This window comes from Colias philodice, chromosome 20 (assembly GCF_061535455.1).
Source record: "Colias philodice isolate Cphi_HAF_F1 chromosome 20, ilColPhil1 Martin Lab GWU primary, whole genome shotgun sequence".
Taxonomy (NCBI): domain Eukaryota; kingdom Metazoa; phylum Arthropoda; class Insecta; order Lepidoptera; family Pieridae; genus Colias; species Colias philodice.
The window spans coordinates 2743249-2767485 of record NC_143105.1 but is presented as its reverse complement, the minus strand read 5'-3'; the positions used below and the strand labels follow the sequence as shown (position 1 = coordinate 2767485).

Below are 24237 nucleotides of genomic sequence, written 5' to 3'. Positions count from 1 at the left end.
GTCATATTTTGAGTTAAACCCATTTAACTCATCCAGAAGTTTATAATAGACTAAGAAAATCGATAGTTCGCATAATACAATTCACTTTAAATTGTTTCGCATAAGAAAAGGTTACGAACAAAATGGTATATTTAAATACATTCTTTAACAAAAGCTATCAGGGTATTAACGCCGCGCCCAGTGTAATGAAAATGGACAAATTTACGTAATTTCCTTTTATTTGGGTATTCACAATCCAACCACATTATGTTTATCATTTCAATTAGATTGAAAGGGAGTTTATTGCGAGCGACTTTTAGCAATATGTTATTGTGTACGTGGAAAGGCGGTTTATTAAGGTATATTATGTCCTTGTATAATTTATGTGACACTTTTTTTTGTAGAAGAGTAGGCAAACGAGCATGTGGATCGCCTGGTGGTCATAATTAAGTATCTGCAGACGTGTCCGAAGACGTGTTACCGACTTTTTAAGGTGAAGGTAGACTCTCTTTTTAAAAGCCTCGATATCGTAGACCGCGCTTGGGAATAATTTTTTATCTAATTACAAACCTAACATTGAAACCTCCTCATCATCTTCATATAATTGCAAATATGAACGCAGAAGTTGATTTTTTTATTTCATAGATATAGGTTCCACTTAATCCACAAAGTTACATCTACAAGTTAGTCTATATCAAAATACTTAAACATCGTTGTTTAACAACGATACAATACTCATAATTACTTAAAACATATAGGTACGAGTAAATAACCCACTCAATAGATTAAAGAGTAGGCTTCTTTTATGAAGTATTCTACAAAATAACAATGATAAAGTCGCACACATCAGTCGAGCTGATCGACAACGACTTTACAAAGATTCGTACCGTAATCGACCTCGAGATCATTTTCCGATATTTCTCATACTTTCATATGGTTTTGATAATACGCTTGACAAAACCTTTGTGTGGAAGTATCTCAATTCAAAATTAGGGGAAATTTATCAAAAGAAAACCGCGCATGTAATGGTGTTTCGAGTGTACTTGTGTTAGGGTTGCCTCTTGAAAATCCTGTTTCATTACACAAAATTGGGGAAATAATATAATTTTCGTAGAATTAACAGGCTTAATAATTTAAATAAATTGTTAAATACGCGTGACATCTCAACAACGTGACGTTAAGTGCGTTTGTTTGGATGACTTTTTATTACAATGTACCTAATACATTGCGTATACTGTGCTTGTGCCTATTATTACATTCACATGTATTTTATTGTAAAATAGAGGCCCCGGCTTCTCCTGTGGAACAAGTATATGTTTTTTTGACTTGTCTTTTATGGACCATCCTCGTTATTCAAGGAATATCTATCATAAAAAAAGGAATTAACGAAATCGGTTCAGCCGCTCTCGAGATTTTCTAATTACAAAGTGATTGCAATTTGAATTTTAATAAAAATTTAGAAATTTTGTGTTGCTATATTTTTTCCACATACCTACTACGTCACAGAAATTAAACTTATTAATTTTTGTATTTTAACTTACTCCTATAAGATAAGATAACTTCATATAGTAGAAGTTGGTGGAACCTATAAAAATAACGCACTTGACCTCGTAAATTATTAGTACAAAACAATAAGAGAACCCTTTAACCTAATAATACACATATATCAGGGACCTATCGTAAAATTGTCCTCCAGAGGTAAAGCATGGCCACTGCATGACGTCATAGACCCACATAAATAACTATACTAAAAGTAATTGCTAAATAGCGAAGACTAGCCGTTTTTCCCGGGTTTGCTAGGGTTAATCGAGTCCGGTACAAATTATATATATATATATATAATATTAGTTTAAATAACATTTCTCTATGTATATTGTATAATATTATAAGCTTGTTGTACATAGGACTGTACTGACATAATATCGCATATACCAGATACCTACTAGAATTAATATAATTTATTATAATTCTTAATTTATTACAGGAAAGTAGGAATAAAAGCAAAAAATGCAGCAATTTGATAAGTAACAGGTACCTAGTGTATTGGTAAAATGGACAGTATCAAATCAGCATTTGCATAATAACAATAATGTTACAGCACTGATTTACAGTGATACCCTCTCATGGTGAGAGAGACAGGTGTTTAGTGAATATTTAAATACGACATCTGTTGTTTTTATAAATCAACTAGCTTTCCGCCCGCAGCTTCGCCCGCGTTTACAAAGAAAAACCCGTATACTTCTAAAAATTTCCGGGATAAAACCTATCCTATGTGTTAATCCTAGTTACCCTCTATATGTGTGCTAAATTTCATTGTAATCGGTTCAGAAGTTTATGCGTGAAAACCATACATACATACATAATTACAAACCTTTCCTCTTTATAATAGTATAGATTTAATCAACTATTAAATTTAATTACACGAGTTAATAATACGTTAAGTATACTATCTTAAACCCAACAATATTGTCCATTTATTAATTTTCGTAAAAATATTGATTTGGATTCATTAGTGTCTGTAATATAATCAATTTCCTTAACTGTAGGATAGATCGTGTATATCGTTATAATTGCAAAATGAAATATATTATTAATTCAGGATTCTGTATCTAATACCTAGAGCACATCTAGACTATATTTTTGAAGTGAAACTTCTTTATCGGGGTTGGACAAAAATTTAGTGTAACATTTTTGCGTTACGCCGTACGCGTGACATTTTTGCGTTACGCCGTACGCGTGACATTTTTGCGTTACGCCATACTCGTGACATTTTTAAGGTCATAAAGAAGTTTCACTTCTTACGTGTGTACTCTAGTACACGCATACATTTTTTTTTGAATGACGAATATTAACTGGTTAATCCATACTAATATTATAAATGCGAAAGTAACTCTGTCTGTCTGTTACTCAATCACGCCTAAACTACTGAACCAATTTGCATGAAATTTGGTATGGAGATATTTTGATACCCGAGAAAGGACATAGGCTACCTTTTATTGCGAAATATGTACCATGGGCGAAGCCGGGGCGGACCTCTAGTTATAGTATAAAGCATTGTTTGCAAATAACGCAAGCATTATCCTGTAGTATTATATTTTTATGGTCTGTTGTAAACGCATTCTTTTGTATCTAAAACTAATACTATTTATTTTTAACATTTGAAAGCTACATATTTTCCTAGCCACGGTCAACATTTTAAGACCTGCTTTGCTCGGGATAAGTAACTAGTAGTCTTATATATAAAAATGAATCGCAAAATGTGTTGGTAAGCGCATAACTCGAGAACGGCTGAACCGATTTCGATAATTCTTTTTTTATTATATTCCTTGAAGTACGAGGATGGTTCTTATGTAGAGAAAACGTAAACATGTACCACGGGCGAAGCCGGGGCGGACCACTAGTATTCAATAATTATCTATTGTTCCAGAGAGCCTGCTAAGCGGGTAGGATGCGGCGGCATGCGGCGCGCCGTGCTGCTCATGGCGCTGCTGACGAGGGTGGTTGGTGGCCCTACACCACAACCTACAGGTTTTTATTTATATTGTAATTGAATAGTAGTAAAATCATTAAGTAATAACAGTTACATTTGAAACCATAAAATGAATGTAAAAAATAATACCTTATTTGATTAAAAATACATTGAAAAACATCATGAAGGTTTATCGTATGCAAAAGCTATCTATAACTGTTAAAAACGGATTTTTCTTTAAGGTTTCTGTCTGTTATAATAGTATCTAAGAATTGATTGACTAAGTAGGTACTAACTAATATATACCTACAACATTGATTTCAAAGTTTGCAGTGAAATTTATTAATGTTTTTTTTTATCGAAATGTTGGGATCTATATGAAGTTGGTTACAGAGTTGCTTTGATTAGCGGGAATTAAAAATAATGAAAAAGTCGATGATGAAAACACAACTCTTTTCGCGCAAAAATATCTGATCATATCTGTATGAAATTTCGTAGAGAGCTTGATTAAAATTTGTTTACATAAACGTACCTTTAAAATGATAAAAATAATTATTAACCTTACAGGGGTGGTAAATGTTGAAAATATGGTATGAAAAATGCTTCTAGAAGAAGTCTAATTGAATAAATAAATGTTTGAGTTTGAGACCTATGTAATGATTAAAATAATTATTAATTACCAATCATTTCTTTATAGAAGCACCAAGCACTGAAGCCTTTACAACGAAGAGCCCTTTAGTGACGGTATTCCGTAGACCGATGACTGCCAAACCTAAGGGCATGCGACGGAAAGGGGATTCACCAATGCTGAACTACATCTTCGATTCGTATGCCACGAGTAATAAACATTTTCATGATAAGTGAGTATTATATTAATTATTTTTTATCTCTATATGTATACTTAAAATGATAAATGTGTTTTTTGTTGAGGCACAAGGAAGTTTCTAGTTAGTTAGTTATATTTAATGATAAAAATTTTCGTTATATACCGTCATCGTATATTCGTAGAATACCTACGTTATAGTTTAAGTACAGCTATCAAATCACACATTTGAAATTTAACGGTTTAAATCTTTATCATACTGGAATCCTGATGCAGAAAACTGAGGGAAATATCCTCATTGGAATTCTTATTCTGTTGAATGGGAGCAAGGAAAGTCATAACAAAATTTAAATGCCGAATTCGTTGGAGTTGGAAATAGCCTTTTTAAAAATCAGTTTTGAGCATGCTTTTTATGACCATGGAATTTCGTATTTCCTAGACTTTAACTGAATCACGAAATTACGACCCCAAAAAATACCGTAACAAAAAAAAGTTTGTCTGTTTGTTTGAACTTCGTTCACGTCGCAACGGAGCGGCTTTATGGTTTGAGTTTTGTCTCTGAATATAGTTAGAAGGATAGAGAAAGACATAGGATACTTTTTGCGGGGAAACATTTCATTCCCATGAGTTTCGTTTGACTACGCTACTGAAATAAATAAATTAAATTCATGTTACTCATGTTAAAAGGCAACAATAAAACAACGAACAATTGAAGTTGTCGACATAATTGTCATTGCGTCACTAAAACAAGCATTATAAAATTTATGACGCATTTGATGGCAGTGAGATTTGCGCAGTACGCTTTAAAGCAGTTTAAAGAGCGACGTTAAAATTCAATAAAACGGTCATAATGCCGGTTTATTTGCTTTTCCAATATCACTTCATCGTAATGTATTGTGTTTTATTCTGATATATTTTTAGGAAGCTTGGGATTAGGCTGTAGGGATCGGACTGCTTAACTGATATCGAATAAAAAAGTTGCTGAATCTCAGAAAATACTATTATCGGCATTGATAAATATCGGCTGCAAGACATCAGACGAGGTGGAAAGTTACTACAATTATTATTATAAATACAAAATATTGAATTAATTGATAGTAAAAGCATTGAAATAATATATTGGAAAAGATTAGAACTTAGTATACTACTTAACTTCACTACATAGTATAAAACAAAGTCGCTTTCCCTGTCCCTATGTCCCTATGTCCCTTTGTACGCTTAAATCTTTGAAACTACGCAACGGATTTTGATGCGGTTTTTTTTAATAGATAGAGTGATTCAAGAGGAAGGTTTATATGTATAATAAGATCCATTAAGTAGTGGAGAAGTACTGTTATTTTTGAGGTTTCTAATGTGATGTCGTAAAAAATTACATTTATTCCGCTTACATTGCAAACGCAGACTGAACCCTACGAGTTTTATCAAAATAATGTACTAAGTATTATACACATTGAAAAGGTCTACAGAAAAGTCCGGGATGGTATATGTCTATCTCTTATGGATAACCCACAATAACTTTTTTTTGTCATTTACTTTTTACGACAAATAATGGCTAATTTTCGAAGCGATTTTAACCAATACAGCATTAATCCTTAACCAATTAAATACCATGGATACATTGTTCATTTAATATAGATCTATATGGCCCTTTACACCGTATGATTTAAGGGAATATTTTCGAAGATATTACAGATTTAAAAATTGCAGGACGTAGCGTTTGCGGCCGCCCGGCTATGTATTTTATACCCTTGCGATGCCGGAGGCCGGAGCGGGCCGCTATACTCTTATACCTTTTCTGTAGTGTATTTAGTATCAGCATTGCACCCGTGCGAAGCCGGGGCGGGTCGCTAGTATATTATAAATCCGAAAGTTTGTATGTTTGTTTGTAACTCCTTCACGCAAAAACTGCTGAACCGATTTTCATGAAATTTGGCAAACATATAAAGTGTAACTTGGATTAGCACACAGGAGCGTCTTTCCAATCTATACATAGCTGAACGCAACCATAGGAAATTGCTCGTGTATGTATATTATTGTAATGCTGTTTTTAAGTCTGTGATTACAATATACAGGGTGTAATCGCTTTTCCAATATCACTTCATCGTAATGTATTGTGTTTTGTTCTGATATATTATTTTGGAGGCTTGGGATTAGGCTGTAGGGATCGGACTGCTTAACTGATATCGAATAAAAGTTGCTGAATCTCAGAAAAGACTATTACTGGGGTTGATAAATATCATGTTCTGTGTTATTATTGAACGTAATAATAAACATAATATAGATTAGGAGAGATTTGATAACATAAAGAGCAAAATAAATGTTGATAAAAACATTGAAACTTCGTAAAAAGTTAAAGGCTTCAATAATTTTTATGTAGCATCACTTTAAATACTTCTTTAAATACAGCGCATGATATAATTATTTATGAAGTGAAACTTCTTTATCGGGGTTAGAAAAAAATTTAGTGTAACATTTTTTCGTTACGCGTGACATTTTTCCGTTACGCGCCATCTTTTTCTTATCTACCACGCGTGATTCGACGTATTTCTATAAAGTTGCATATAGTAAATTATTTTTTGAAAAATAAGGTCACAAAGAAGTTTCACTTCTTACGTGTACACGCACACATTTTTATTTTTGATAAATTTTAAACAATATAAAAAATTCAAACACGATGCGGGAATCAAACCAGCGTTTTTTTGCATTACCGGGGCAACGCCTAGCCTCTTGGCCACTCGTGATCCCGCCTATGTAATCGAAATTTCTTCTACTCTTTCGGTTTTATGTGCTTAGGGGCACCCCATTAGCGCATGCATCAAATAAGTGATCTATGTTCTATTTTCTATGGAGTTTCTTGCCGGTTCTTCTCCATAGATACTGCTTTCCGAATCGGTGGTAAATGTTAAAAATATGTATTGACGTTTCAAAAGTGCTTCTCGAAGAAGTCTAATTGAATAAATAAATAAATGTTTGTTTGTTTGAGTTAGTGAAGCAGTATTTAATATCTGTACTTAAAATACTTCCGAAAAAACTAATCACCCTAAAAAACTAAATAATCCGAGAACCTAAAAACAAATAAATATATCTCAATCGAAATATTGTTTCACAATTGACCTATTTAACAAATAGAGTGATCAGCTAAGGTTCGCGAAACTAATTTGAGCGATACGGAGCCACGTTATCTCATTTACCAGTTTAATGAAGAGCCTTTCAGTATGGTTCGTGGCTGTGTGTTACACCGATGTATAACTGGGAATATTTGCAATTTTACAGTTTGTAGGTGATAAATTGGTCGCAGTTTTGATAATATACTTTATAAATGTTGATAATGTAATGTGTAATTTTTTAAGCTAGTTTAATAAAATTGAATATTATATTAAACTAGCGGTCCGCCCCGGCTTCGCCCGTGGTACATGTTTACGTTTTCACTACATAAAAACCATCCTCGTACTTCAAGAAATATAATAAAAAAAGAATTATCGAAATCGGTTCAGCCGTTCTCGAGTCATGCGCTTACCAACACATTTTGCGATTCATTTTTATATATATAAGATTTCTCGTTGAAAATTGTCTTTACGAAAATAAAATTTAAAAAATCTTGCTTAAAATCTTATATTTCCTGGCACCATCCTGGGCACTTATCCAGGTTAAAATTTTAACACTTACCTGGCCATCACTTGGATTATGTAAACGAATTATTGGTAGCAATGGTATTCACAGCTCTAATTCCTTTAAAACTGCACCTGTCTAATAAAGTTTAAATTATTTACTGTGTAATCTACATATTAATTCAGGTGTTCTAAAAAACAACGTTACACTACGGTGTAATAGGAGGACAATTAATTCGTATCCATGTCACGTTTGTAAAGTTGCCTGTTTGAATAAAACAGAGCTCGTTTCAGTTTTTCGCTGAAAATATTTTGCATACGAATTTACGGGCTGTATTTTATATATTTCACAATTTACATTAAACGGGATTGTTTACAAATCGGTGACACGTTTCCGTTGCAAATTGCTTATATTCAATCTTTGTTATTGTTGTTTTATAGAGTAATTTGTTTTTGAAGTGAAACTTCTTTATTAAAATTTAGTGTAACATTTTTGCGTTACGCCGTACGCGTGACATTTTTGCGTTATTTTTTATTGGTCCATTGATTATTAACAAGATGCATAAACAAATTGCGAGGTGTGGTGTGGCATTTGTGAATTGATTTAATAGATAAAGCTTTTCCTAAATTAAAATAATGATATTCTTATCAATCTTTATTGCTATAAAATACAGAAACAGTTATTAAAAAGTATCTTAATAGCTGAAGTCTGTGTCGGGACCTATTAATGTTTTCACACTCTATATTATGTGTGAATTACGTTTGTATTTCTGCTTATCCCGTGGGAAAATACGCAATTTCATCTTTATTATTAGAATGGCTCGGCCACCACGTGATCAAGGCTTGTGCCTATAATACACATTAAAAACATGAAATCTTGAATGAATTCAACGTAACTCATTCACAAACGATCTATTGAAATATATTGGAATAGATTAGAATTAGAAGGATACTAAATCCTACTTATGTAATAAATCCGAAAGTTTATATGTTCGTTTGTTACTCTTTCACGCAAAAACTGCTCAATCGATTTTCATGAAATTTGGCATCAACATAGAGAGTAACTTAGACTGACTGACACACATAATAGTTTTTCTTCCGAAAATTCCACGGAAACGGGAATTATGCGGGATCCTTTGACTACGCGGGTGAAGCTTCGAGCAAAAAGCTAATATTATAAAGCTGAAGAGTTTTTTTTGTTTGTTTAAACGAGCTAATCTCAGGAACTACTGATTCGATTTGAAAAATTCTTTCGGTGTTAGATAGCCCATTTATCGAGAAAGGTCATAATAGGCTATACTTCATCACGCTAAGACCAAGAGGAGCGGAGCCATGCGGGTGAAACCGCGAAGCGCAGCCAGTAATATATAAAAGCTCTTTTATCCCACGTAAAGCCCCGGGCTAAATACCGAAGGTATTATTAATCCATTAATTACCACCAATATTATGCATTGAATAATGCCTATCAATGACATACAGCCAACGTAAGCAAGACGGTGAATACATTATGAGAATTACACGCAGTTAATTATTATATTGCTTTAACCTAATTGCAATTCGATGCGGAATTATTATGCATGAAAGTATTAAGACTAGCTGAGCCACGCAACTTTGTCTGCGATCAAAAGGAATCCTTCGTCCCGCTTAGTAACATTTTTCATAGCTGCTCCGCTCTTATGGTTGTAGCGTAATAGAGTAAGATGCCCAGCCCCCCTAGTCAAGTGGTTTTCTGTTAGCGTAGCGTTCACGGTTCAATAGAATAGACTACGAATGTATGAGATTGACGTAAGCTGTAGATACGTTTATCTACAGACTACAGCCTACGTCAATCTCATACATTCGTAGTCTATTCTATTGAACGCTACGCTAACAGAAAGCCACTTGACTAGGGGGGCAGGGCCGCTAGACCTCACCTATTTTCTGACGGATGAAATGTGGACGATTGGGTAGTGTTAGTATGTGCTATCATCTTACGTCTACCTGCTAGCTCAGTCAATGGGCCAATTTCCAGGTGATGAAGGTTCATAAAAACAGTAGGTACTTACTTTACGTATTTTCTCATGGCTGATTTTCACATATGTTTTAGAATATACAGTTAAAAATAAGATGTCAGTACTCGCAGCCACTTCCTGTGGACAATTTTGTTTAACAGGCGCTTTAAAGCTCTCAAAATTATTAAAAAGTCATCGAGATAAGTGAAATTCCATCAACATGAGTCCCCGTAGAAGATAAGTAATAACTTTCTGTCTGGCGGCCCTGGGATCTTGTACTATAATGCTTCCCATAGCCTTCCTTGACAAAAAGGTTAGATCAAAATTATAAATATTCATTTCGCAACTGAAATCAACAAAGGCTTGGCTACACTTACAGCTTAAATTATAATCACTGAGCTTTTCCAATTAGTGTAGACTCTAAGGAGTGTTTTATAATAAAATTACTGCAGCTCTGGGCTTGTAAATATATGAAAATTCTCCTGAGACGTACTGTGCAATTTTTTGCTTAGGAAATGTCTTGATTTTATAACGTAACTGACGTTGATATAATTAGGTATTTGCAGGAAATAAAAAAAATGTATATCAGATTAATTAATGAAAGAGAAATCTATACTAATACTATAAATCTGAAGAGTTTGTTTGTTTATTTGTTTGAACGCGCTAATCTCAGGAATTACTGGTCCGATTTGAATAATTCTTTCGGTGTTAGATAACCCATTTATGGAGGATTGCTATAGGCTTGTATTGGTTAGGGAGCCAGGTGCAAATTTGGTTAACTATTTCCTCTCAAGAGATAATTCGTCAGACGCATGAGAGTATAGTATTATAAAGCCTCGTGAACGTCAGCTGGCGCTCGGTTGGGGGGGTGAGCGGTTGTAGCCTCCCACGCACATAGGAAAAAAAATACATTCATTCATTCATTTCCTCTCAGCTAAAAATTTGTCAAATTGTAGCTAACCCAATATCTCAACGAAAAAAAATAGTCAGCTGGTTACAACATGGTGTATTATACGTCAGCTGGTGTCTCGAACATGAAAGTTAAATTTAAAGAAAAATTTATTTTCCGTTATTTCCTCTCAAACAAAAATTTACCTGATGATAGCTTATATGTAACTGTGGATAAATATATATGTCAGCTGGCTGTATCTTGGTGGAAAAACCGTCAGCTGATACGGGAGGCTACAACCGCTCTTCCCCCCAACCGAGCTCCAGCTGACGTTCACGAGGCTTCATAATACTATACTTTGATGCATTTTACTAATTACCGCTTGAGAGGAACTTGGTCATAAAATCTGCTGCTGGCTCCCGGACCCACGCTAGTCCAACAAGAGTGGAGCAATGCGGGTAAAACCGCGCGGCACAGTCAAATATTTATGAAAAATTTACGATAAACCGGGATTCCTTATATTTTACGTAGCAGTTGTTTAAGTATTAAATTTTGAATTATACCTATCGCTTCGTAGCTTTTTATCGTTGAGCTATTTCTCAAATCAGCTTAACTTTAATCCGATGTGCGAAGTTTTGATTCGATATAGGATTTTAATCATTTCAAAGAAAATATTGTTTCCAACCTAAATAACTAAACAGTTTCGTATTAAGTTTGTGTTTAAAGGGGTTCATAAAATAAATATTTGTAGGTTAAATAAGTATGTTATTTTAGTGGAAATACTTCTTTGAATCTTTCTTCTTTTTGCATATTATAATTCCATGTTTTTGAAATACTAAATAATTGCACGCCTCATAAGCGAAGCGTTGAGGTGGGTACTACTGTCACTTCGCGCAAAACATCTGATTTTTCAAACTTAAAATGTCTTTATGTATCATACATTGCACTTGTAAGATAATACATACACACACATATTAAGAAAAAAACACTATTTTTAACGTTCATGATATTTTTGATGTCATTTTTGTTATTTAAACTAGTTAAAAAACAGTTTAAAAAAGTTCTGACTTGGACGTCCGTGTGTCTGTATGTGCGGATCCTTTTTCTTGTTAACACGATAGCGACCGAAATACTTTACTAATCGAGTCTTTTTTTTTCTCTTACGCTTGAGTATGCTCAGGAATAGAACCCTTTCATTTTTCAGGGTCTGATTCGATGTGGTTTAATTGTTATTAAATAAACAAAAATAATAATTAATAAATATTTATTAAAAAATAATTATGAGGCGTGCACTTTTGGATTTTCCAAATTTTTTTCTATATTTATCTAATTAAGTTCTGTAGTTCTGTAGTCGATGAGTTCATTTTAAAAAGAGCAACTTTGGAGTTTCTTGCTGGTTCTTCTCCATAGATACTGCGTTCCGTATCGGTGCTAAATGTTAAAAATATGTTATGATGATTCAAAAGAAGTCTTATTGAAACTTAATTGAACAAAATATAAATGCTTGAGTTTGAATTTTGTATCACTCAAATACACACACGCTTATCTTCAGACACGGTGTCACCTATGGACTGTGGAATCGCTTACCACCACATACCTACTCGTTTGTCTAATTTTAAGTTTAAAAAAATATCAAAAGTATTGTTGAATACCTTTTAAAATGGACATCTAAAAAGTATAACAATTGTAAGAGCACTTTACTGTTCTGACACTCGATGCACAAGGCTCGCAATTGACCGATTTTCATGTTAAATGCTACTGCTATTGTTTGATCAATAAAACTTTTATTTCGTATATGAGCGTTTAAAATAAACAATATAAAAGTACCTATAATCTATTTATTTAACAACATAAATCAACTAATATTATAAAGCTGAAATGTTTAATTGTTTGTTTGCTCGTACGCGCTAAAATCAGGAACCACGGGTCCGATTTGAAAATTTATTCTACTGTTAAGATTGGTTAAGATAGTCCATTTATCCAGGAAGGCTATTGGCTATATTTTATAATCGTCACGCTATGACCAATAGGAGCGGAGCAATGCGGACAAAACCGCGAAGTTCTGCTAGTAAATAAATATACAAAATATAAAATTAGCAGTAAATTGGATTTTCTTTATTATTTATTAAAAAATACAGTTCATTGGTCACAGTAACCTACTTACATACATTGTGCTACAAAGGGTCATAAATATTCATACAAAAGCAATTCTTTTTAAGCCAAAATAAATCTAAACCTGTATTTTATAAATCTACATTATCAACTTTCCTTTAAAGGGATTTGCTTTGAGTAGCGCATTTAAATTTTAAATATTTATAAAAGGCTTCTATTTTCCAGACTACAGCTTACTAGCTCAGTTGTAACGCTCGTCATTTATAATCTCCTAGTACTTTGATAATTGTGAGCTGTAGTGAATATAATATAACCTTCTCATTCCTTATCCATACTAATATTATAAATGCGAAAGTAACTCTGTCTGTCTGTCTGTTACTCAATCACGCCTTAACTACTGAACCAATTTGCATGAAATTTGGTATAGAGATATTTTGATACCCGAGAAAGGACATAGGATAGGTTTTATCCCGGAAATCCTACGCGAACGGGTTTTTCTTTGAAAACGCAGGCGAAGCCGCGGGCGGAAAGCTAGTGTTAAATAAAACAAAAAAACTTTCTAAAGTGTTAATAACCCAAATTATTATAAACTGCTATTTTTTTCAAAAAATTTTAAAAGTAAAGCCTCGGAAGAAATTACATAGTCTGCAATCTGTGACACTACAATGTGTATGTAGTGTCGGGGATCGGGGATCAATAATAGGTACGAACTGCTATTTAGTATGTTTACTGCAACAATGAGTGTCCTGATTTTTTAACAGGATAGGTAACCGGCTGGAAATAAAACTAAACTATTTATGTTTTATGTGTGTATCTACATAGAAATATATAAAAATGAATCCCTATTTTTTTTTTTTTTTTTTTTTTTTTTTTTTATTACTACAACCGGCAAAGGAGCGGGCGGTACACTTGATGTAAGGTGTTCACCGCCGCCCATAGCAATTGCAACGTTACCTAGGTACCCTTGCGATTGTTTTGCCGGCCCTTGAGAGACGCATAGGCTCTTTTTTTGAAGGCATCCATATCGTAAACAGATGGAAACACCGAAGATGGTAAGCTATTCCACAGTTTTGTTGTTCTGGGCAAGAAATGCCGTGAGAAGCGCACAGTTGTTGAGAGCCACTCATCCAGGTGGTGCGGATGGTACTTGAGCTTATGCCGTGCAGTGCGATTGTGGAATTTGGCAGCCGGTATTAAGCCAAAAAGTTCCTCGGAACACTCCCCATTGTACAGGCGGTAGAATACGCACAGAGACGCAACATCTCGCCGCAGTGCCAATGGATCGAGCCGATCGGTTAGCTCGGGTTTGTCGACGATTCGAGTGGCTCGACGTTGCAGGCGGTCAAAAGGAAGTAGTTGGTATTGGGGCGCTCCAGCCCAAAGGTGAGAACAGTATTCCATATGAGGCCGAACTTGTGCCTTATAGAGTTGCAGGCGGTGAGCTGGCGTGAAATACTGTCTCGCCCTAGCGAGCACCCCAAGTTTCTTAGAGGCCAACTTGACCTTGTCTTCCAAATGACCCCTGAACTGGACGTCGCTCGCAATGTCAACACCGAGAATCCCGATATTTGGCGTGGCTTTGAGGAGAGTGTTTTGGAACCGAGGAGTCACCAAGAACGGCTTCTTTTTGGCGGTGAATGCGCACACTTGTGTCTTTGACGGGTTGAATTTAACGAGATTAGTCTGACCCCAAATGGAGATTTCGTCCAGGGTTTTATCAATCTCGTACACAAGTTCGTTCCGATACTGATCAACCTGCTTCTGAGAAACTCCTGCGTGCCCGGAGTATGTGGCATCGCCAGTGCTATCATCAGCATAACAATGAATATTACGTATTTGCAACATGTCATTGATATGAAGAAGGAATAGCGTAGGCGACAACACACACCCCTGCGGGACACCAGCATTCACAGGCTGTGGCTCTGAGCACGATCCGTCGACTACGACCTTAATGCTGCGTGCCTTGAGAAAACTGGATATCCAACTGCATAGTTTCTCAGAGAGCCCGTACGAAGGCAGTTTGGAGAGGAGCCCCTTGTGCCACACCCGATCAAAGGCTTTAGCAACATCTAAACTAACTGCCATAGCTTCCCCCTTACTCTCAATGGCGGACGCCCATCTGTGCGTTAAATAGACCAAAAGATCACCAGTCGATCGACTTCTACGAAAACCGTACTGATGGTCGCTTAACAACTGGTGATCTTCTAGGTGACGCAACAAGTGGCGGTTGATTATGGTTTCCATAACCTTGGAGAGCAAGGAGGTAACCGCAATCGGCCTATAGTTTGACGGGTCCGAGCGTGTGCCTTTTTTAGGGATCGGGTGTATCAGGGCGGTCTTCCAACTGCTTGGGACAGTACCAGTGGTGTATGAGTACCGGAACAGGCGCGTTAGAACCGGAGCCAACTCAGGAGCACATGTTTTTAACACTATCGCTGGAATGCCGTCAGGTCCGTTCGACTTGTGAATGTCAAGAGAAAGTAAGGTTCTTCGCACGGCACATTGCGTGAATTTCACATCAGTCATAGTACTTTTACAATGTGGTATTATAGGCGGAATCTTTCCCTCGTCATCCAGAGTCGAATTTGACGCAAAGAAACTAGCCAAAGTTTCGGCTTTGTCTCTAGCAGTGTGGGCCAGAGTATCGTCATCCCTGCGCAGTGGAGGAAACGTTGGTTTACAAAAGTTGCCCTGAATAGCTTTGGCAAGGGACCAAAAAGCGCGAGTACCTGATGGGTACTGTGTCAGCTTCTTACCAATGCCTTCAATAAACTTTGACTTTGCCTTTATAATACTGTTCTTGTAAGATCTGGAAGCAGCATTGTAACTTTTTTTCAGGCGTCTAACGTTAGGATCCTTTACTGCTTGAGCTTCTGCCCAGGCTTGGAAGCGTTCTTGCTTCAAACGAAATGCCGTTTTACATGAACGCCCAAACCAGGGCTTGGACTTGCCACCAACAGGAATCACAAGGTTAGGAATATAGAGTTCCATACCTTGCAAAACCACATCAGCGACTGAGTCAGCACAAACGTTAGGATCACTAGACGCAAAGCAAATTTGCTTCCAAGGGTAGGATGCAAAAAAAGTGCGCATCCCGTCCCAATCGGCTGACCTGTAGTGCCAAACACGACGGTAGCTGGATGTTCGCATTCGAGATTGGCGGGTGACGGGCACTACACTTCGTACCATACAGTGATCGGATGATCCGAGAGGAGCCTCAACGGTTACCTGGTAGTCGTCCGGATGAGAGGTCAGCAGAAGATCCAACAAGGACGAAGTATGATTCTCTACGTCAGGAATTCTCGTGGGTGAAGTTACGAGTTGCGTTAGGCTGTAGGACAAGGCAAAGTCATGAAAGGATCGCCCCGCGTGGTCAGTGGTTCGTGATCCTAACCATTCAACATGGTGGGCATTAAAGTCACCTAGCACTACAATTTCAGCGGAGGGGACCCTTTGTAATAAACCATCAATCGTTCCTTGAACATGCTCAATAAGCCGGTCAACTTCGGTGTTTCCACAATGAGACCGGTATAGACACGCGTAAATACGGGGACGGTCATCGCAGTCAACTCGTAACCACAGTATGGATAGGTTATTGCCTTCAATGGTTCCAAGGCGGCGGCAGCAGATGTCCTCCCTAGCGTAAACGCACACACCGGCGCGCGGTACAAATGAATGTTCCAGCACGTATCCCGGGTATTTTAGGTACGAGGTGTCGGCAGGGGAAGAGATCTGTGTCTCCGTTAAAAACAGTAGGGCCGGCTTAGCTGTCTCTAGGTGGTGGTGGACAGCCTGAAGGTTTGAGTGAAGCCCCCTAACGTTACAAAAGTCCACAGAAAAAAGCGTGGTGGGGGTTGCCGCAGAAAGCCTACTTTTTTTCTTCATCCTAGCGGTACGACAGAGCGGAATTTCGCCCCCCCCAGAGTACGCGGGGCAGCCCGAGCGGACACGCTCGGGGAGGGATTCTCCGGCATCGTTGATGCTGGTACCCTCCTGGGGTAGTCCATTTTTAAATACCGCTGCCATATTATTTTGTTTGAGGGGGATAGGGATTGGGCCTCCGGCAGTCTCACGAACTCATGCGAAACGCAAAAAAAATAAATGCTTCACGCCGGTGTTAAGTGAGACAGTGGTACCTCCCCGGACAAGCTACAGCCCAGTTGTGCTACATACAAATGTAATAATTGTATGCAGCTGTAGCTCTACCACTGTAGGGAAAACGCCAGAGCCTCGTCCGTTGATTAGCAGGGTGCACCACGAGCAGGTGAGGTTGGCTTTGGCTGAGAGATGGTAGACAGCCATTACACCCCAAAATTATATTTGCCTTGGTCACGGCATCACGCGTGAAAGACTGGACCGATTTCGATAATTCTTACTTTGACGTGTTCTTATGAAATAAATCCTCAAGAAATTTAAGTAAATGCTATACTGTCGACTATTTTATCGTAACGTTTTACAATTATTTACGCGAAGACAAGAAAACGTCTGTCGGATCAGCTAGTATGAAATGATATAAATAGCTATTTTGTAGAACAATTTATTCAATCCCATACTATACGAGATAGATCGAATTTGTCATGCACAAGGGTAAAATAACATTTTGTGTTTCGATATAGGAATAGTGATGGAAGTCTGTAAAAAATATTTTAAAGTTACTGATGACGCTAATGATACATTTTTATTGAACTGTTAAACAAATAATATAATTATTGTAGAAACCAAAGCCTGTGTTAGTTTAAATTTGAACACGCAGGGCAACAGCTATAATAATAATAACGCATCAGCACACACGTCCTTCCAAATGCGTGTTATACTCGACGTCCCAGCGGATAAGCCCAGTAATCTAATAGCAAACAAATGCATGCATAGTGCATACAGTTACGTGCTTTTACGTGCTCATAGTGTTTTGTGTCCAATGCCAAGCGTGTTATGAGCATAGGGCCGGGATAAACGTCAAAACGCAAAGGATTACAATCCGCTATGGATACTAATTGACATAAGCGTATGATGTTTTGCTAGTATTAGTGTGACCGAACCATTACCTACATGGCGTGAGCTTATGTCAATAATTAGCGATAACAGTTTATATTCCTTAGCGTTATTCTATTCGTCTGCCATTTGTCTTGGCCTGAAGCTCAGTAATCTTAAAAGCAAACAAATGCTACATGCATAGTGCATACAGTTACGTGCTGCTTTTACGTGCTCATAGTGTTTTGTGTCCAATGTCAAGCGTGTTATGGGCTGGAGCGTAATGGTGGGCGTTTGTCGGATCAAAGAGAATTGCTTCTTTGGTAGGAGAAAAGACTGAGTTTAAAGGTATAAGAAGATGAGGAAGGCCATGTTGGTTATACTACTTTTAACTTTACTTTGATCGGATTTATCTTCGCCTGTGTTGGGTTCAAAAAATCTTGAGAGAGCCACAGTGAGCAGCTAGTTATTCACGTTCATGAATTACATATTATAATTATCCTCTGCTTACTTATACTGTAAAGAATATTCTAGCAAAACATTCGTTAAATAATTTTTCTACTGAAGTGTGTATTTAACTTACTATCTTTATAATAATAATCAGGGTTACTTTCCTCTCAGTTAATGCGGCTCGTTAATAAAGACGTCAAATTAATACGATATTCAGTTATAAAGTAATATCGTTTTCTATTTGCAATTATGTAAAAGTATTTATTTCACCCTCTGAAATAGTTTCGGTACTAATAAAGTTAAGTAAAATTCTTGTTTAAACCTTGAAATATATTCGCAAAGCTCCGGCATTTTGTACTGAAATTTAAATTAATTCTAAAAGAATTCAATATTTATGGCCCATTAAAAACGATATGTTGGCGTAAATATACTGTGAATTTTTTCTTAGAGCACGCGAAGTTTTAGCAAATTATTAATGACTTTTATTTAGTTACTTTGAGAAATAATAGTGTATAACATGTTTTAAGATTACGTGACAAATTAATTTAAGATTATTTTGTTATAAAATAATTGAATTTGAAGTATACTAACAATGTAGAGAATAGGTATAAGATATATAATTTTTTAAGAATATACAACTAGTGTTAGAACGGAAAAATGCTGAAAGGGTTCATTAATATAATACTGAATTAAAAAAATTAGAAACCTCTCTCCCAACCTTTTTATTGAAGTGAAACTTCTTTATCGGGGTTGGAAAAAAATTTAGTGTAACATTTTCTCGTTACGCGTGACATTTTTCCGTTACGCGCCATCTTTTTCTTATCCCTACCACGCGTGATTCTACGCATTTCTGTAAAGTTGCATATAGTAAATTATTTTTTGAAAAATAAGGTCATAAAGAAGTTTCACTACTTACGTGTGTACACTAGTACACGCACACATTTATTTTGTTATAGATTCAAAGCACCATCGTTCGAAGGAGATCTTAACACGGATACTATAATCAATGCAGACACTGGGTCGACCGTGGTGTTCGATTGCAAGGTGTCTTCTTTGAGAGATAAAACTGTAAGTTTATTGTTATTAATGAGTTATTATTGTTTTTTAAATATTTTGATTTATTAGTTAATAAAAAATTAAATCTGGAAATATGTTATTACCATATTATGTTCCTAAATATAATAGCAGAGTTTATTCAAGCCAAAAGAATCGACTGTATCTAATCAGAAATAATATAATAATCAGAAATACGAAATATGTACATGATTTTGTCCTAATTCGAACATTTTAAGGACCTCATTCGACAAATTATGTCGTAAAATATTTATGGCTAAGCAAATAGGACACGCAGTACCATTTTATACCACATTCTTATTCATTCTTTATTTTCTTCTGTATTGTAGGTATCCTGGTTGAGGGTATCTGATGATGAAAACTTGGAGTTGTTGACGTTAAATCTTGACACATACACCGCTGATGTGAGGTACGTATGTTATAAATAATATTTTACATTCAAAATGAATAAAAATATAACAAATAACAAATTCTTCAAATAGGTCCTTCGAGACCGACAATACTAAAAACTTTAATTTCTTATATTATTTTTTACGAACTTGGATCATAAAAACTTTCTTCTTTTAGGTACAGAGTGGATTTAGCGGGTGAAAATTGGAAATTGTCACTTTCATATGCAAAAACTCAGGATTCTGGCATTTATTGTTGCCATGTATCAACACATCCGCCTATGTTAAGGAGATTTAAATTAATAGTGCATGGTAAGTGATAGAATATAAATATAATATAAAATATATTTTATTCCAACGTTCTTCGATTTCAAGCTTCAAATACTATCTTCAGAACGTAGCAATTATTGGCTAAATCTATACTTCGTCTAGTTTTGTCGACCATTCAAAAATGTATGTGTAAAAAGGAGATAGGAATATATTCTTACCTATAGATTTCTGATAACGATTTACCATGTTGCTATGACAAATTTAAAAATAACGTATAGATAATCATTTATTCCAGAACACAACGCAATATTTATAATCAAATCAAATATTAAAACAACTACCAAATACAACACAGACAACATGCCACCCGTTTCATAAATTGATTTATGGCCTAGACTGGATAAACGAAAATCAATATCAATTATAATAACTTACTTTAAATTAATAATCACCATTTATAAGCTAAAGTTAAATTAGACTTTACCAAAAAACTCGGTAATAATTTAGCAGCCACAAAGCCGTGTGTATGAACACCTGAGTCTCTAGAGTGTTTTGTAATTTACAAAACCTTGAAATGTCTTGTTTTATTCGTGTTATTTAATAGAGTTTTCTGAATTTATGCATAATATTTTCATACTTTAAACCTTGTATTTGTATTGCTAGTTTTAGAATTGTTTGAGACGATCGTTCCAGTTTTATTTTACTTTCAGATTTGAATTGTGTTTTATGCAAACTTATAACTGTACTTTTAATAATATTCGAGTCAGTATTTCATTTCTAAACTTAATTATTTGTATTATCGATTATTTCATGATGTTTATCCTATTTTATTATTCGTTTCTTTATACAGAGTATCGTTGTTTTAAACCTTTCTAAATAAATAAAAATTCTAATTATGAGAGTATGACTTACTTAATTATAGGAAATTGTATATCAAGTATTAAGACATTATTTTCTTTCAGCACCAGAAATAAGGATGAGCAAAGAAACATTCCTTGAAACAGGGGAGACTCTGTCTCTCAAATGTTCTGTGCTACATCTAAACCCAGGAGAAGTGACTCCCGAACTCTTTTGGTATAGAGGCAATAGCAGTACCCCCTTGGATGAGGTGCGGGGAGGAGTGCTGGTGGAAACAGATCAACTAACCCTGACCAGCCATTTACAGGTAATTTGTTCTTTATATTAACAGCAGCAAAACAGTAGATGATTTACTTGATGGAAAATATTACGAATGTATTGAAGAATTTTTACATTTGAGAAATGTTTGGTGTTTATTTTTGATGGTGCTGATGTCGTAAGGATTTGGAAATATCTTGCTGTGAGATATGCATTGATATTAATCTTCCTACGGCAGATATGTTTCGTAATTACTTAAGACATCCATTAGTATAGATTTAGAAAGTTTAGATACAGCGTTTTACTGAAGCGATGTGAAGTTTGGTAACTGATGTTCATTATTTAAATGCCAATCAGACATAAACTTTAGGAGGCACTTGAGCCAAGTTACGTACTCCCTTGTGGGATGTAGACATATGCTTCTGCCTATTTAACTAATCCATTTTATTCAGGGTCAAACTTGGATAATCAGTTTTCTATGACCTTCTATATGAGGGCTTTTTAATAACCTGTGCGATCGATACTGTTATTAAGCTTTAACTGAAGAAAGATAGAATAATCAGTGTCCTCTATCTAAGATCTCTCAAGAGATTTCAAGATACACGTGTATAATATTATGACACTTTAGAATATAATAATATATTGAGTACCATGTATAATAATGTATATGGATTAAAATGTAAATAAGTGGAGAAGTAAGTAATTATAATTATTGCTTGCTATTTGCTATTCTCTCCACAGAATCGAAAAAACTAGTATTGCAGTAATGTAGTTATTCCATTTCTAAATTTCCGTCGGCGTTGCCTGTTTTGCGGTTTAGGTGTGCAGAACAGATAGACAGACAAAACTATTATCGCATTTATAATATTTTGACGTGACAACATCTTATAATTCGATAGAGCCAGCTGCACGCACGAAAAAACATGACTCATGCGGCGTTACCTCGCTCTGAGGCGTTCCATGTAAAGCTTGAAGTGCAAGCGAGAGCGCGGAACAAGCGACAAAGAAGCACAATCGGACGTTGTCACGTTCAACTATCGTCAGTAAACCGACTTTACAGACAACCATTTTTTAAGGATTATATTTATACATAGGAACATTAATTTTAAGAATAAGAAGGCACTCTACAATGATTAAGCAGACTATATTTAAGCAGAACAATGAATCGTTTAATTCCTTCGCAAAATTTAACCAGATTTATCTTTCCATAATTAAGGAATAAGAAATTCACGAACGTCGAACGTGTTCGATCGTTGATTAAAAACGTATTTTATTAGACGTTACATAAAAGCCAATGGCCAATTTCCTCCGTCCATTGATTTTGATGTTCATGGCGGTTGTAACAGCTTTTGTACCGAATTAGGGGCAGATACATCGTTTTACTTTGTAACTTCGAACATGTGCTCCCGGCCTAATTTATGTTTTACTGCGAGTGATATGTAGTCAGTTCTGTTTGTATACCGATGTTGTTGAAAATAAAAATTTGTGATCAAATTATAAATGCGACTTTTTTGTATCGTCGAGATGTGTATAATACAGACGCAAAACTTTACTTAAATAAACTAAACATTAAATACGTTTAATCAAATACCATATTTATTTGTAATGTTTATTGTTGTGTGCTTGTGTGAGTTGAAATAAATCCTTTCTTTCTTTCTTTCATATCAAGCCTTAATGCTGTTAAAATTTAGTAGCTTGGACCTCATCACAAACTTTTATAGCTAAGGTCAAGGTCGAACATTTAGAACAATATCGTTATGATTACTGAATCTATCTTGATTACTAAATTCATGCAAATATCATATGAAAATAGAGACATATTTTTTTTCCTGATTGGTGATTGTAAATTAGATAGATGTTATCATATTGAGAATTTCTAATTAGTCTCCATTTAAGAATCCCTCCAGATATCCTGTTTCTCTCGCTTTCACCTTAACTTTTGTTTCAAAGAAACCTACTTCGATTAAGTTTAATCAAAATTATAGGCACCACGTGTTCAGTTTCACATACGAATGTTAACGTAGGTTACTTACATAATTATAACTGCGTTCATTTATTTAATGATAACTTAAACAAAGGTAATTGCAGTGTAATTGGTGCAGATAATAATAGAGGTAGCTAGTCATGTATTATTGTTTCAGGCTAGGTATTTCTACTGTAAACTGAGGTATGTGGAGTCTCTCTGCTAGCGTATTCGTAGAGACGTAGATAAATATTCATAGAATCTTTAGAATATTCACAAAAAAGGAAGAATAATTAAATGAAAATAAAACCAATATAAAAACAGTAATTCATATAAGTTTTTATTTGTTATTAATAATAGCGACATGTATTTCAAATGATGATGATGGTGATCAAATGATGGCAAAGTTTTCAAATTCATAGAGATATTAAACAAGATGTAGTTCTAAATATTTTTACTAACACAATATTGCGATTCAAAGGTGTAATTTAAGGAAAAAAAGTAAAGTTTCGCTAATCCGACTTGCACTTTTTTATATCTATCGAGAACAGACAGACGCTGTGGAGGTTTTGTTTTATAGGACGTTACGTATGCTTTCATCATTATCTAACGTAGCATTAGTTTCTCTATTTGACACGATTCGCTTCGCCGATATCTTTGTATGTTAGTTATTAGAATAAGACTCGATTTTGACCCACTTTAATTTACACATAAAATACAACTAAAATCGTAATAACTCTAGCAATGTGAACGCACACTACTCCAACCTAGACGGGGTAATTTAAACCGCTCCCTCCACTGTAATATATTTGTTCGGTTAAGTGGAGGCTTAACATTTCCTCCTATTTCTGGGGAAACCAGAGATGTTTTCCTTTTTGATGGTAAATAAAACTCGTAAAAGTAGGTCATTGGAATCTTATCACTGAAGTGTTAAATAATAGCCATGATACACTTTTAAAGCCAAGTGCTTCGTATAATGTTGAAATATTTTTGGAAAGATTCCAAATATATGATGGTCTATTGAGAAACCACATAGATATTGATAAAATATGAATAGTGGCCTTTAAAAGTACTTGGATTTTGAGTAGGTACCCCTTCTATTAATGTTAATAGAAATGAAATTAGAAACAAAATTC

At 35.3% G+C, this 24237-nt stretch overlaps 1 protein-coding gene and 1 long non-coding RNA gene across 2 annotated transcripts in view; both read left to right on the top strand.

Annotated features, from left to right (window-relative positions):
• The window catches only part of LOC149479319 (uncharacterized), a 267645-nt gene that overhangs the window by 122080 nt on the left and 121328 nt on the right, over positions 1–24237 (top strand). The gene's annotated exons all lie outside the window — the stretch shown is intronic.
• Positions 1–24237, top strand: part of LOC149479321 (lachesin-like) — a 64073-nt gene that overhangs the window by 32295 nt on the left and 7541 nt on the right. The window contains exons 2-7 of the mRNA XM_089707964.1: positions 3407–3507; positions 4146–4308; positions 19246–19357; positions 19693–19772; positions 19931–20064; positions 20985–21187. Of these exons, the coding sequence (XP_089564090.1) occupies positions 3438–3507; positions 4146–4308; positions 19246–19357; positions 19693–19772; positions 19931–20064; positions 20985–21187 (762 nt within the window). The 5' untranslated portion in view covers positions 3407–3437. The remainder of the gene's footprint in view (positions 1–3406; positions 3508–4145; positions 4309–19245; positions 19358–19692; positions 19773–19930; positions 20065–20984; positions 21188–24237) is intronic.